The sequence below is a fragment of the Netta rufina genome (assembly GCF_964035555.1).
Source record: "Netta rufina genome assembly, chromosome: 4".
Classification (NCBI taxonomy): domain Eukaryota; kingdom Metazoa; phylum Chordata; class Aves; order Anseriformes; family Anatidae; genus Netta; species Netta rufina.
This window is the reverse complement of record NC_140127.1, coordinates 68976688-68992252: the sequence shown is the minus strand read 5'-3', so window position 1 is coordinate 68992252 and position 15565 is coordinate 68976688. Positions and strand designations below refer to the sequence as shown.

General features: G+C 46.2%; 1 protein-coding gene across 1 annotated transcript in view; it reads left to right on the top strand.

Annotated features, from left to right (window-relative positions):
- The window catches only part of FGFR3 (fibroblast growth factor receptor 3), a gene marked incomplete at both ends in the record, with an annotated part of 51841 nt that extends 42534 nt beyond the window's left edge, over positions 1 to 9307 (top strand). The window contains 10 exons of the mRNA XM_084285946.1: positions 495 to 682; positions 1493 to 1641; positions 1728 to 1849; positions 3051 to 3161; positions 3637 to 3827; positions 5169 to 5291; positions 6625 to 6695; positions 8215 to 8352; positions 8958 to 9063; positions 9143 to 9307. Coding sequence (XP_084142072.1) covers positions 495 to 682; positions 1493 to 1641; positions 1728 to 1849; positions 3051 to 3161; positions 3637 to 3827; positions 5169 to 5291; positions 6625 to 6695; positions 8215 to 8352; positions 8958 to 9063; positions 9143 to 9307 — 1364 coding nt within the window. The remainder of the gene's footprint in view (positions 1 to 494; positions 683 to 1492; positions 1642 to 1727; positions 1850 to 3050; positions 3162 to 3636; positions 3828 to 5168; positions 5292 to 6624; positions 6696 to 8214; positions 8353 to 8957; positions 9064 to 9142) is intronic.
- Positions 9308 to 15565: the final 6258 nt, after the last annotated feature.

Below are 15565 nucleotides of genomic sequence, written 5' to 3'. Positions count from 1 at the left end.
CAAAATAATTATGTAGATCTCTATCGTGAGACATTTTCCCGTTGTGATGGGAAGCCCTGGGAGCCCTTTAAGCCCCTTTGTCCATCAGGGCAGGCACTGGTCCGGTGGAGATCTTCACTGGAGCTCTGGGCACACCCAGTTCCGTGGTTTGGATGTGCAGAGAGAGCACGACGTGGTTCAGAGGAACAGCACAGACACGTGGAGATGCCTTCAGTCTAGAGCAGTGGTTTTCAACCTGTGGCTGAAGGCCCTCCAGCATCACATCGAAGGGCAGTAAAATCATCCCCCCCCAAAAAAAAAAGCAAACCAAGCAAACATTTTAGCTACAGCCACAGGTGGAAAACAACTGGCCTAGGAGGGTCCCCTCGCTGAAGTCAGTCAGAAAATTGGTATGGATGAGCAGGTCCTCCCCAAATCCTTCATGCTGCGTGTGTGCGGTTGCGTGCGGGCAGCCACTGGCCCCATCCTGACTGCTGTCTCTTGTCACCCTGCAGCAGAGGAGCTAATGGAAATGGACGATTCAGGCTCGGTGTATGCTGGCATTCTCAGTTACGGCACTGGCTTAGTTCTCTTCATCCTGGTGCTGGTCATTGTGATTATCTGCAGGATGAAGATGCCAAACAAAAAGGCCATGAACACCACCACTGTACAGAAAGTCTCCAAATTTCCACTTAAGAGACAGGTAACAGAAAGTAGATACAAGATTCCTATTCCCCCCTATGGTCATTCCTTTTTTTTTTTTTTTTTCCCCTCGAAATTTCCTTTCTAGGTGCAAAACTACCAGAAAGGTGTTGCCCAAGACATAAGTTGTCTGCAGTCTAAAAGTCTAACGCCCTTTTATTCATCTGTTTCTGTTCCAGTGGAGCAGTAGCTGGTGGCATCTGCCTTGGGTTCAAGCTCCCAGTGCTTGCACAGAAAGCAGGTCTTGCCGGGGAGCAGTATAAACCTGGCAGAGGGGTAATTTGGGGAGCAAGAGCACAGTAAATGTGCCTCTTCCTTGCGTTCTCATGGAGATGGAAGGGAGTCATCTTTCTCCATGCAGTTAGAGATGCTCTGCCATTGCAGAGGGGCAAAAGGCACCACATAGAGCCACATGGTAAAGTACGTGGATTTCAGAGCTCGTGGTGGGCAGTTACAGTGCCAGGATGGAACCACAGCTTGTACGTGCACATGTACACGTGTGCAGAAGCACACAGAGCAAAGGAAGGGCTTGTATCACTGCTGCCAGGACTCTTTCCTCCTGGAGAGCACTGGCTGACCCATCCCTCCTTCCCACCAGCAAAGACGGTGACCATGTGTGCCTAAATCAGCTCATTTCTGCAAGGATGGGGTGGATAAGAGATGGGGGGTAGGAGGGATTTCCCATTTCAAAATTACCAGTGAGATGTCAGAGATAGCTCAAAACCCCTCAGTGACCCACCTAGGGCACGTTCCCACCCGCTTTCCCGCTGGGAATACAGTTGGCAATAACACTTCATTTGCTCTACCCAAGCAGGTGTCGTTGGAGTCCAACTCTTCCATGAATTCCAACACACCCCTGGTCCGGATCACGCGTCTCTCCTCCAGCGACGGGCCGATGCTGGCCAACGTCTCCGAGCTGGAACTGCCTCCAGATCCCAAGTGGGAATTGGCACGCTCTCGGTCAGTCAAACCCACAGGCAGGGTCCCCACATTTCCCAGATCAGCATCCTGATACCCACTAACACGCCTGTTATTCCTCCCTCCAGCCTGACCTTGGGGAAGCCGCTCGGTGAGGGGTGTTTTGGCCAAGTGGTGATGGCAGAAGCGATCGGGATTGATAAGGACAAGCCAAACAAGGCCATCACGGTGGCTGTCAAGATGCTGAAAGGTATGGGGAGCCCACAGAGGGCGGAGCGGCATCTTGTGCTGGGGTTTCCTCTCTTTCCTTCTCTTTTAAGTCTTTTGTACAAACAGATCCAATAGAAGAAAGCAACAGGGGCCTTTCTTCCGCTTCACCCACATAGCCTGGGGGTGAGGGCTGTCTCCTTGGAGAGGATGTTAAGGTGTAAGTCCCATCAGGAACAGGCAACCCGGTTCTCTGCCAAGGGGTAATATGATCACTGAGGAGAAGGGAAAACACCTTCACTTCTAGCCAGCCCAGTGAAGCAGTCTGCTCTGTACTCCCCCCATAACCAATGGTGGCTGTTTTACCAAAAGCTTGTGCAACAAATTCAGGTGAAGTTTGCAGAAATTCATCTGCCAAACTCCTGACCTTTCACTTAAAAAAATCAATCCAAAACTGATGAGAGATGGAAGGGAAGCCAAAATGGGGGATGCACAGGGCACCTCTGGAGGAGTCCCTGTTTCCCATCCTGCTCCCATGCAATCTTCTGGTAACCACAAGTGAAATCCCCCTGCAGAGTTCAGCTGGAACAGGCAGGGCAGATGCTCTGTCAGTGAGCAGCCCAGGTCTGAGGTTACACGGGGTGACGTTTTTTAAACAAAACTATTTCTTATCAGAAAAGGATTCTTTAGATTTCCTTCAGTCTGTCTGGGGTTATTTTTGGAAGCAGGAACATTCTCATCTCTCCAAACCAAAGCATTCGTCTGGGGAGCTCTTCCCTCATTTTTCTACTGTTGTAGAAAAATTACAGGTTTCCATGCAAAAACTACATTCCTTCTTCTGTCCAGTATCCCAGATCTAACCTTTCCCCTTCCTTAACTTTACCCTTTTCCCCGGGAGATAAGAGAGAGAAACAATCAGTACAGGAAAATGATGCCAAGTACCCAAACTGTCTTTTTTTACTTTAATGTTCATCAGGGTGAAAGAGAAGATGAAAGGTATTACTGATTTTCATAGGAATATTTATTTCCATTTATTCAATTTTTATTTTTGAACAAATACTCTCTTTTTTGGATAATAGTTTTTGTTTTTATTTTGATTCTTCTTCCCAAAGTAGAAGAAAAACAAATACAGTTTTTGCATACTTTTTCCCCATTAAAACCCCGCATCGTTGTGCAGCAGCATTTTACAAAACACTTATTTTCATCCTGACGTTTTCTTTCTCTTCCTCCCTTGCTTTCTCCAGATGATGCCACAGACAAGGACCTTTCAGACCTGGTCTCTGAGATGGAAATGATGAAGATGATTGGGAAACACAAAAACATCATTAACCTCCTTGGTGCCTGCACGCAGGACGGTACGAGCTCGCAGGGTGACGGGAGGCTCAGGGTGGTGTGTTTCACACTCCTGCATCCACAGCATTGCTTTTAGTGCTCAGCAAGGGTTTGTGGAGCTAATCTCACCCCACATAGGACCTGCCTGATGTATTTGATCAGTACCAAGGCATTTTTCCTCCTTCCTCTGGCTCACTCACACATTGACTGTGTGAGACCTGGCCAGGCCCTGCTGACAGCCATATAGCTGGCATCAGCAGCAGACTCCTGCCTGTGTCTGATGTGGTTTGGCTTGGGTTGCATCTTTCCCTGAGGTCTTCCTGTACGTCTTTCTCCTTTTCTCATCAGTATAAAACCATGTCCTGGACAGAGGCAAGGTTTGTGACTGGCCTCTTTATTAACTAACTGTCCAAAATGTCTCAAAAAATAAGATTTCAGGGGTCAGCCTGCACACGCTTCTCTTTTTCTTCTGTATGCTGACGGTGTTCTTGCTTGCAGGACCACTCTACGTGCTGGTGGAATATGCATCGAAGGGGAACTTGCGGGAATACCTCAGGGCACGTCGCCCACCTGGCATGGACTATTCCTTCGACACCTGCAAGCTGCCTGAGGAGCAGCTGACATTTAAAGACCTGGTTTCCTGCGCCTACCAGGTGGCTCGGGGCATGGAGTACTTGGCATCTCAGAAAGTGAGTTTGAGAAGTCTCGTTTGGTAAAAATGCTGGTCAGAGCAGTGTTCAGAGACGTGTGTGTGTGTAAGCAAATTCAGGCAAATTTGCCTATGCAGGTTTCTCCCTTTAGAGACCAGATTTTTCAGTACAAAGGACCTTAGTATTTTTGCAGAAGGCTGAAGCTGTAGAAGCCCACGTGCAGGCTGTGTTCGTGAGCTGTGCAGCTGAACAGCCCTGGCTGTCCCCTGCAGGCCTGTTAGCATCTCCAAAGGGCATGCAAAAACACAAGCAGCCCAGACCCTGGTGTGTGTCCTCAGCTGTTCAGCCTCTACCACTTGCAGAAGTAATTGGTTTCCAGATGTGTGATCCTGGGGCTTGTCCTGCAGTGGTCTGGGTGGACATCACACAAAGTTGTGAGCTTCCACCCTGGGAGGCATTACCTTAAACGACAGAGTCAGGAGCTCTGTGTGCCCCTGTCTTTTCCCCCATCTCTCTTTTGAGATTGCTGAAGATAGAGGCAGCCAAAAGGAAGCTGAGATCCTGCTTTTGCAGTGCACGTGTTTGCAGCTGTCACCAGCACATGGAGGCTCGTTTGGAGCAGAGCTGGCAGTGGATTTGGCATGGCCATGCCCAGGATGCTCCCTGGGGAGTACTTTGTTGGCGTTGAGCCGGCTGCTGTGTTTGCTTACATCACACCCCGGGGATTAGTCCTGATTTACCCTGACACCAGCAAGTGGACGATCAGGCCTTTGAGTTAGCTAAGCTGTGCACCAGCTGGTGTGACCTCTTTCTGGGGGTAGGGCACATGAAGTCAAGAACAAATTCAGCTTCTGATTTCAGGTGTGTTGGCCCTGTGAGTGCAGTTCAGAGTGGATGCTTTGTGGTGGCTTTCAACTCCCTCTCTGCACAGTGCAGGCTAGTTTAGCTTGTTCCTCTGCTGACAGCTATTAGGTATTTGGGTGTGTTGGCAAAGTCTTAATTTGAGAATTTTTTTTACTCCGGACATCAACTTTCACTCCTCTTTGTGGAGGAAGGGGGATAAGAACAGTTTCATGTCCCAGTAGACACCCATAGAATAGGAAAGTTTGACTTCTCACCCATCCATGCATCCACTTTGGAGAAGGAAAAGCTGCACGGCCGTGTCAGCGCTGGGTCTGCCGATTAGGTGTTGCTAAGAGGTGGCTCCCACTGAGCATGCATGATGCAGCAATGACACAGAGAGCGAGGAATTAAGCGGTGCTCACAGCTTTATGAGCTTGGGAGTCAATGAAACAGCAGCTCGTAAACCACACGTTGCTGTTAGTTGCAGGCGCAAGCAGCTAACAAGCCCTTATTTATTGACTTGCTCACCTTTCACAGTGCATTCATCGCGACTTGGCAGCCAGGAACGTGTTAGTCACTGAAGACAATGTGATGAAAATAGCTGATTTTGGCCTTGCTAGAGACGTTCACAACATCGACTATTACAAGAAAACCACCAATGTAAGTACAGAACTGCCAAGAACTTGCAGCTTTCTTTCTGGCAGGGAACTGCTCTCCCTGCAACAAGAGGCCCTCGCTCCACATCTCCCTTTTTAGAGGGGCTTAGGAGGAAGAGATCTGCTGTTGGCCTCACCTGGTGATGGACCATAGATAGGCTGATCCCAGGAGTCCACCCACCATCCATTTTCTTTCTGACAGATGCTGCTGGTGCTAGCAGCTGGTTGAGAGGTCTCAGCTCTGCCAAGAAGGCTCTAGACTAAGAAACTAAGGCTTTTACCAAAGGAGCCTTTCTGAGCCTGTTGCACTACTGTTCATAGAGGTCCCAAGGAGCCAACCTCTGGCCCTACCAGAGCTCTTGAGCGAGGAATATCACCTTTTATATACCTGGAGCTACCTGGCTTTCATGCACTTTTCTCTCTTTTTTACAACTGAGCTCCGTGTGTCTGCTACCAAGGGTGAGAAAACAGCCCTAGCCAAGGGCTGAGTCCCAAAGCAGTTCAGATTTCTGCCATGCTGCAGGGCACACAGCACTTCCCAGTGCTCTGCAGCAGAAGAGAAAAAGCCACAACTACAACGTGGTGCAGAGGACAGCAGTGGAAGAGCTGAGTGTATCGCAGAGCTCAACCGCTTTGCAACTGCAAGGGGTTTCAGTGCTCAGGCAGTCCTACAAAGCCCATGATGATCCCATGCAATATGAAAAGAATATATTTTAAAAAATATATTGTGAATTTCAATTACAGCTCAGATGGATTTCCCATTTGAGCTGCGTTGGACAGCTGACAACCTAATCCCATTTGTGCATGTTTATGACCCTGATGTAGAATAGCCCCCTGGAAACCTGGGTTCAGGCCTCCTTCAGACTTCAGTGGGATTAGGGTTTGATTCTCAGAGGATCTGGCCCTTGATTTCACTCTAGGAAATTTCCCCTCTGGTTCAGCCTAAGCAGGATTTGGTCTGAGCATCAAACTGATTCTTCCAACCAAAGAGATGGAACTGTTGTCCTATGTTCTCTGCCTCAAAGCTAGCTGCATTTATGAGCAATAGAAACTGTTCCCACACAAAGATTTAGATGCTCTGATATGTTAAACCTGCCTTGGCAGAGAAACACAGTTCACAGAGAGCATTTACTGCAAAGATTGTTAGCGAAGATCCAGGGATCAAATGCTGTAATCTGTTTATATGTGTCCACTACTGCTTTGCCCAGTGACCGGGAAGGCAGATGTGGTTGTTAATGAAAATGTTTCAAACTGGATTAGAAAAGAAGATTCAGATGGTGCCGTTGTGGCTGGGGGAATATGCTGATGGGATGTTCCCATTGTCTTCCTAATTACAGGGTCGGCTGCCTGTGAAATGGATGGCTCCAGAAGCATTGTTTGACCGGGTCTATACTCATCAGAGTGATGTGTAAGCATTACCCACACTTTTTTAAAAAAATAAAATAAAATAACAGTAAAATAAACACCCATACTATCCCCAAAACATATGTACTGCTAAACTCAAGCAGGGCTTGCTCAGTGCTGGGGTGCCTGGGGATGAAAACACAAATGATTCAATTCTAAGCTGCAGCTTTGCACACATGGTTTTGCTTTTCTGTTATCTAGTTGCTTTTAACTAAGGATAAATCTCCAGTAGGCTGCTGAAAAATTACTGGGAGGCAGGCAGGTATTTCTTGTGCAGTTTTTAGATGAGGAGATTCATCCTGCAGTCAAAAAAAATCATGAAGAGAAAAACCATTAAAAAGTTACCCTTGACTTCTTCCAGACTTTGACCCAGGCAGACTTCAGTTGAGTACATGGGATGAGCTTGAAATATTCTGCCCAGCATTAGTAGAGGTGATTGGAGAATATTCAACAGATACATTCTCAGATTAATTTTGCTGCTTCATTTATTTACCTTTATTTTTCCTTATCCCATCTTGTCGGTTTTAGTCTCGGTGTACTGTAAGCAAACAGCAGAGCCTATGTAAAATGTAAATCTATCAGGGTGCTGCCTTAAAGGTTGCTCTTTCTTTATTCCTGACTTGAGTGGAAAGTAGAGCAGTCTGGGAAGCAGTTTCAGATCACATCTAAACTTTGCAAGGACTGAAGTAGCTCAATATGCACACCGGCTTTTTTATTTCAATATTTGGATGATAATAGCTTTTTACAGTAATTTAGCAGACAGGCTGCCGGCTCCCCAAGGCTCGCTGCTTGCAGTTGGACAAATGAATCATTTCTATTTCTGTAAATTTCACATACTTTGGCTTTATTGATCTTAAATCATAGTTTCCATGCTTAGGTAATGCTGCATTGGGCATGACAGATAAATCAAAGCTAGAGAACAGGAGAGAGAGCATGCATGAAAGAGAAACAGAGACAGATAATCCCTGTTTTTAAAAAGAAAATGAAGAAGGCAAAAGATATTTTTGAAAAGAGGACTTTTAACCAGAGCACAGCTGCAGGACTGGAGTGTGTAACATTAGTGCTCTGCTGATTTTTGTTGGGGTATTTTTCTCCCAGCTTGGCCAGTGAAATGAGTGTTGTAACAAGCAAGTTTTGGTATCAGCTTGCACAATTAGTGGCCTGTGGTTCCAAGCCTGCAATTCAGTGAAGCTGTGCATGAATAATTTGATTTGTTCCATTCAGTGGAGCTGGTGGAAGACCTAACAAAGAGCTGGGGGTAATAGATGGGCTGTCACCTATCTGATTAAATGCTCATTTCAATTTCAGACTTGGTGCCTGGGATTTCTTTGCTATTGAGTTGGATCAGCAGAGATCTCCAAGTAACTAGTAAAAATGGCCTGGGCAATTAGTCATGCTATTGATGACTTTGTTAGCTATGCATGGCTGCACAGAAATAAAGCAGAGCAGGGGGGAGGGGATATGGGGGGTGGAAAAAAAAAAACAAACTCATTGAATTTTAAAGATCTTTCTTTGGTTTCCAGCTGGTCCTTTGGAGTGCTACTATGGGAGATCTTCACTTTGGGAGGGTCTCCGTACCCGGGAATTCCTGTCGAGGAACTCTTCAAACTCTTGAAAGAAGGCCATCGGATGGATAAACCTGCCAACTGCACCCATGACCTGTGAGTAGAAGGAGGGTGACCCAGCAGCTTTCCCCTCTCCTCTCCCTTTCCCCATTCCCTCTGTGGCCACAACCACAAATGGCCTGCTTTGGGCTGCTGGGGCATCACGTACCTGCCTCATTCGATGGGTGGCAATTCGGGACACAGCTCGTCTTTAGCACAGGTCCTCACCCGGCTTTGAGAGTGCGTATAGGTGTGAGGTGATCAGTAATGAGGGCTTGGCCCCACAAAACCCTCCTCTTCCCCTCCCCGAGGCAACACCACCCTCCTCACCCCGCACCTAAGGGACACTGTCCTAGAAGCTGGGGCCGCAGCCTGCTTTGCCTCCCAGAAAATGATGCAATTACATTCAGTTCCTCCTCATTACTTCATCTCCAGTGACTCCCCAAGCCAATGTGAGCAGAAGAGGCTTCTCCTACCCATGCTCAGCAGGGACCTGCTGCCGTCCCCTCAGCACTGGGCTTTGTCCCCGCTGCTTCCTGACATGGTGGCTGGGGCTGAGCCATGCTGCTCCCCTCTCCTGTAGCTTTTCTCTCAGGCATACAGGGTTTTGGGGCGAGCTTTACCACAGGTGATGATCTCCCTTTCCCTGTCATACCCCACAGGTACATGATCATGCGTGAATGCTGGCATGCCGTCCCCTCGCAGCGACCCACCTTCAAGCAGCTGGTGGAAGACCTGGACAGGGTCCTCACCGTGACGTCCACTGACGTGAGTTTGGTGTTGGTGGGGGGACATGGGGAGGGCTGGTTCATCCCCAAGGGTGCTGACGGGTCTGTCACCCCCTCAGGAGTACCTGGACCTCTCGGTGCCCTTCGAGCAGTACTCGCCAGCTGGCCAGGACACCCACAGCACCTGCTCCTCGGGGGACGACTCGGTTTTTGCACATGACCTGCTGCCCGATGAGCCCTGCCTGCCCAAGCACCCCCCCTGTAACGGCGTCATCCGGACGTGACGGCCCCCCCCCCCGGTCAGACGGATGGACATACGGATGGACGGACGGACAGGCAGCGCGCCCACCCCGGCGCGAGCGTGGGGCGCCGAGGACAAACCCGTAGTGAAGGATGTTTCCGTGAAACTGCTCGGCGACGCTGGAGGATTTGTGTTGTTGAGCTGTTCAGGGTAAAAAAAAAAAAAAAAAAAAAGAGAGAGAGAAAGAAAAATCTTTATTTTTTATTTTCCCATTTGCTGTATAAAAAGTCAAGAAGCACTGTTTGGCCTGAAGGAACTAATCTCTTGCCAAGATGATCTATCTTGTATGATTTTTTTTTTGGTATTTTTTATTTTATTTTTTCCTAAGTAGAATGTTAAACGTGGGGGTGCTGACCTCCAGCCTCCACGGTCACGTGCCGAGTGCCAGAGTAGCCGATCTGTGCCTGCAATACGAAGAAGAGAAAAAAAAAAATCTTCCTTTTTTTTTATTAAAAAAAAAAAAGCTAACGGAAAAAAAAAAAAGTGTAAAGAATGTAGAAATTCTTTGCTTATGCAATCTGTACATGAACCTTTTTGGTGGAGCTGAAAAGCCACGTTGCCTGCAGGGATTCATATATTTATAAAAATATCTATATTTTTGTTGTCGTCGTTTTTATAGCTTCATGATCTTATTACCCAGCTACATAGAAGGAATCTTTTTTGGAAGACGAAGAAGAAAAAAAAAAGTAAAATGCAAATCGTCATGGAGAAAGGAAAAGAAAAAAAAAAAAAGAGACAGTCAAGTCATCCTAATTGGAGGAGAGCATCATCCTGCCGCTGGCCAGGTCCCACATGGACCGAGCACCCATGCTGCTTCTCAAGCCCTGTCCCAACCTGCAGGAGCAGCCATTTTGGGGAAAACCTCACTTTCTGGAGATGGGGGTTTGCATACTTTTGCTTGCAAAGGGCGAGTTGGAGGGGAGCTGCTCCTCCGGCCCTTGGCGCCAGCGGTTTGGCTCCATCTACGTGCAGTGACTTGGAGAAAGAAGTTACGGGTACCTGTAGGCAAGAGCCTTTAACTTATATCAAAAAGGTTTATTCCAGAGAATCTGTGTATATATCTATAAATATATCCTGTATATATATAAATAAATATATGGAAAAAAAAAGAATGTATAATACTAATGCAACATAAAGCAGTACTGAGAGAGAGTCTCAAAATATGAGCATTGCAATCTAGGATATACTGATCTGGGTGAAAGAGAAGATTTTTTTGTTTGTTTTATATCTTCACAGTTTTGTTTTAAAAATTGTACCTTAACATGTATATTTGTAAAGTTATTTATAGACATTAACATATCTGTTCATCGGTTTAAATAGCGTAGCGTTACTGTAAACTTTAAATTTCACTGAGTTTAAGGGTGTTTTTTTAACTTATTAAAAATGGAGAAAAAATATATTAATCAAGTTTTTCTTTTGTGTTTATGGGAAATATTGAAAGAATGTATAGATGTACAGTCCTTTAACAAATTACATTTAATGTTATAAATATATATATATATGTATTCGTTAAAAAAATATTAGTTTATCCTGGATTGCAGTGAGCAAAGGTAAGTTTATTTTTCCATACATCACCAGTGGTTAAAACCAAACAAATAGCAGCAGAGAGATGATTTTTACATATTTCAGAAAAACAGGGCCAAGAATTCTTCCATCAGTTTAACCACTGTGCATTAAGGGGGGTGTGGGTGTTTATTTTTCTATTTTCGAATGAAGGTATTCTTTGTGGTTGAGTTAATAACAAGTACGCAGCAAAGCGAAATGTTGACTTTGGATGACGCGCGTTAATTTTTTTTCCCCCCTTTGCCAGTACCGTTGTATTTTGGGCTTAAGAAATACCCATGTGGGCAAAACAGCAAGAGAAGTGACACTGTTTGCAGGGGAGATGCAATGACTGCATATTTCTTTTGCATCTAACACACTGAAAAATGCCAGTGATGCCTAATTTTCTGTGTTCAGAGTGCTGTGCTATTTTGTTCCTGTACGTCAGATTGCAGTTTAAAAGCACGCAAGTGAACTAGAGAATCTTACTGTGGCTCAAGGTGACAAAGGGGGAGGTTTGGGTTGGCTTTTTTGTTGTTTGTTTGTTTGTTTTTGTCCAGAAGACTTTATCTACTACCACAAAGAGGCAAGGGTAATTGCATCCTGAATTTTCTTTACATTTTTCTCTGGTGCATATTACATATCAATGTTTCAGAATAGCAGGATGGCAGCATCTCATTTTAATTTTTTTGTTTGTTTGTTTTTTTCCTTCTTAGAGCCACAAAATCCTTATCCTAAAATAAATAATTTATAGTTTGAGGTTACTTCGATGGAAGTTTGAGAAGGTAGATTTCTATAGATTTTTGTTTTGTTTTGTTGGAATAAAAAAAAAAAGAATTTTTTGGTATTTTCTTACAAATGTCTGCTAATTGTGTACATTCCAAGTACTCGAAGCGTTGAGTTTCATGTACTGAAAAAAGAAAATGTACAAAACTGTGCATGATTTCAAATGTTACTAGATATTATAAATATATATATAATTTATTGAGTTTTTACAAGATGTATCTGTTGTAGACTTGTTGACTTAACATTTCTTATTCAATGCTTATATAGTTTTATAGCCTGGACTATTATCTTTAAAAGCTTAAAAAATTAAAAAATTCCAATTTTGTTACATTTTATACTGTTGATGTTACAATCCACAGGTTTGCATAGCGTGATTTTTCAATGAGCAACTCTGTTCAGTTTATTTTAATACTGTATTTCTGTGCCTGACAGCTGCAGCTGTCGAAGGTGTGAGATGAACACTAAATAAAACTATTCTGCTTTTGTTAACATGGCAAACTTACTTTTACCAACAGAAAAATAATAATAATAAAGATAAACAAGTTGTTAAATTTGGGGGTTTATTCCTAGTTGTGAGGGTCCTTTAAAAAAAAAAAAAAAAAGAGGGTGTATTTTACAGTGCTTCACAAATCCTGGCCAGCACAGGTTTTATATTTGTAAGCAGTCATGGATTAGCAAGGCAGGATTATTTCTTTAGTAGTGGGTGTATTTATGTCCACACAGGCCATTGTGTGCATGCAGGATCAGGGATGTTTTGCTCCTTCTCCCATACAGGACCAAGTATATGCCCCTAGCACAAGGGCAGGATTTTCTGATGAAACCTCAGCCCTGGATTTTGTTCAGACCTGGAAGTCTCCCAGCATGATGTGGTGCAAACACTGTGTTCAATCCTGCTGTGCGCAAGGGGAGCCCCTGATAGGAGAGAGAATGGGGATTTATCCAGAGCAGGCAGCCAGCGCCTCGCAGGATGGGTACAAGGGACCTCATCCTGCCCAGCATCCAAGGAGCAGACCCACATTTGGTTCCTTTGGCTCTGGAGGAACATGTAAGGAAGCTCCCTAAATCCTTGCTTTGCCAGCAGCAGATGGGGTGTTGCAACTTGGGGAGCACTGGGCCAATCCTACCAGCATGGCCATATAAAATTAACATACTCCTACGAGTGATCCTGTTGAACTGCTTCCCAGAAACCTCAATTTTTGGATGCAAGTTTATTCAACTGCGTGTAGCCTGCCTAATTTTAAGAAAGTGGCATGGGGGGGTTCATGCATCTCTGCAGGTTACATCTGCAGCACTGGAACCATTGTTGCTCCTGTTGCTTCCTAGAATTTACATTTTATTTATTTATTTATTTACTGAAGATAGATTGTATGGCATTTAGGTCATTTCCTTGCCGTTGTAGGAAAAACCTTTTTTTTTTAGCACTGCGCTGTGGGAGGAGAAGCCTTGCTCCTTGCCATGGGTCGTTTCCATGCTTCCCGGACACACGCTGACGATGGTCAGCCCCGAGCCCTGCAGGAGCACCACGGGCTGAGGGATGCTCTCTGCTCATTCATCATGGCACGGTGCTGAGTGTATTGTGCACCCCTGGCCACCAGGATGGGAGAAGCAGGATCGGGGCAGGCTGCGGTGTGCAGCACACCCATGCTTTATAGCTGCCGAGAAAAGTCCTCAGAGCACACAGCAGAGACAAAGTCTGTCTGTGACTGCCCTGTGCATGGAGCTGGCGGGATGTTTGCTTTCCCTCTTGGGTTTCATGATGTCATTCTTCCTCTGCCGGCCTCTGTGCGCAGCGCTATTTGCTTGTGGGTTAGGGAGGGGGGTAATATTTTACTTCAACTGCCCTGCGATGCAGCCAGCCCTTAGACGAGGATGAATTTTTGGCTGGCTGCAGCGGGCGAGGTGAAGTTAGCCATGGGCAAAACAAGCTGAAGGACCGTTTGTGAAGCTGCCCCAGCTGCATGGCTGAGCCATCACGGCTCATCCTCCCCGTCGGTGGCCACAGCTTTCCACCCAAGCCGTACTCCCCTTCCACATGAAAGAGGTATTTTTCAAAACAGAACAAATGTCTTTTTTTTCCCCCTGTGGGTGACTACACAAACAGGGCCTCACGCTGGCCCCTGTGACCTGTTTCATAGCAACGTTCAAACAAATGACTAATATTGTCATATTTTATGTGTTCTTGTTGGTCACGGTTCCATGGTGAGCCAGGAAGGGTTTGGCAAAAGGACGAAAAAGTCCGAAGCCCTGCAGGTGTCAGTAGGAGATGGAGGCAGCTAGAACTGAAATAGCAAAGTTTCCTGGAGCCACCTAAAACCCTTGCAGGTGGTGTCTCCTGCTGGTGGACTCCAAGTTAGTTCCTCCCAGAGGGTACCCAACCCACAGAAAGGGAAGATGGAGACGTGGGTTGTGTTGATATGAAAAGGGAATAGAAAAGGTGAGTGCTGGATCTGGACCCAGGACCATGAAGAGAGGGAAGGGATTTGTCACATTTGCCTGTACCTTTCTGATCACAGTTTCACCTTCTCGTACCTCTGATTTCATTTCTCTGTTTCATCACCATCATGTTGGTTTTCACAAGCAGCATCTTGGGTGTAGGCCAACACATCAAGCAGAAGCAGCACCATGCCCTGCCCCAAGATCGCTATCTAAAACCAGGAGAGAAGTCTGTGTCCAGCAGACAGCAATCCCATCAGCTCTGAGGCCCTGTAGGAATATTCGTACCCACACACACTGCTCAGTGTGGGATCAGCTCAACTTTCTGGTGCCCACCGAGGAGCAGACCATAATCACTGTGCCTGTCCCAGGTCTTTTTTTGAGGCCAGCATCACACAGGAGCATGGGATGGGAAAAGAAGGCATGCAAGGAGAAGAAAGATATCTTACTGAATGTGTGAGTGGAACTGGTCCAGGAATGATTTTGCTAAAGGCCACAATCTGCCTGCTTCCCCCACCTTGGCATAGGCAAAGCAGGCAAGAAAATCAGATAATTTGGCAGTCTCTGCGGCAGTTCTCTGCCTGTGAGAAGTGCCACTGCTTGGCCTCTGGTTTGGGCATGGCTAGGGAACTGAATAACATGAAATTACGTTTTTTCGGTGTCCCTTCCTAAATACAAGCCCAACACAAGGCAGAAGAATCAAATGCCATTGCTATGAAGATGGAGAACCACCAGGCTGGCAGAGCCACTGACACTCTGCTTTCTGCTGAGCCCATCCCCAGCTCTGGCAGCAATGCCAAGAGCTGGAAGAAGCCCCTTGGGTTAGGGTGGTCCAGCTCCTGCCCCACCAATGAGGGAATATAAGCAAGTGCATCTGCCCCAAGGAAAATGAAAACACCAGAAGAAGGGAGATTGCTGCTTTCAGATGGGGCTGGGCTGACGTGCAGCTTCACATTTCCAACCAAGGGCTTCATTCAAGCAGGCACTGGGCACCAGAGTCAAGCAGTGAAAGCAGGGGGAAGTTTGGCAGCAGCAGATGGATGCGTGCGTCCTATGGCCCTATGTGTCAGGTCAGAAAAGCAGGTAGCACAAACTAAAACTGATGCTGAGCATCACAAGATATGCCATGGATAAACCCTCTGGTGGTAACACACCCTGACTAGTTGTTATTACAGACATTTAGCCAAATGCCATGCACATTTGCCCCTGGTGCTCCCTCACCACCCTCTGCATCCCCCTGGGGCATGGCAGCACTGCCTGACATCAAACCCAGCTCAGGCAGGCACTGTGTTTGGGCTCAGTCTGCCCTGCTAAAGTCAGTGTGGATGCTAATCAGAGCCTTCCAGACAGCAGAGGGGGATTACAGGTTGCAAGCAGGGGTGGTGAGCGTTAGCTTTTGACTCATTCTCCTTAATATGAGAGGAGAAGAACTGGACGTGCCGATGAGAGAAAATCCAGGCTGAGAAAGGCAATATAAAAC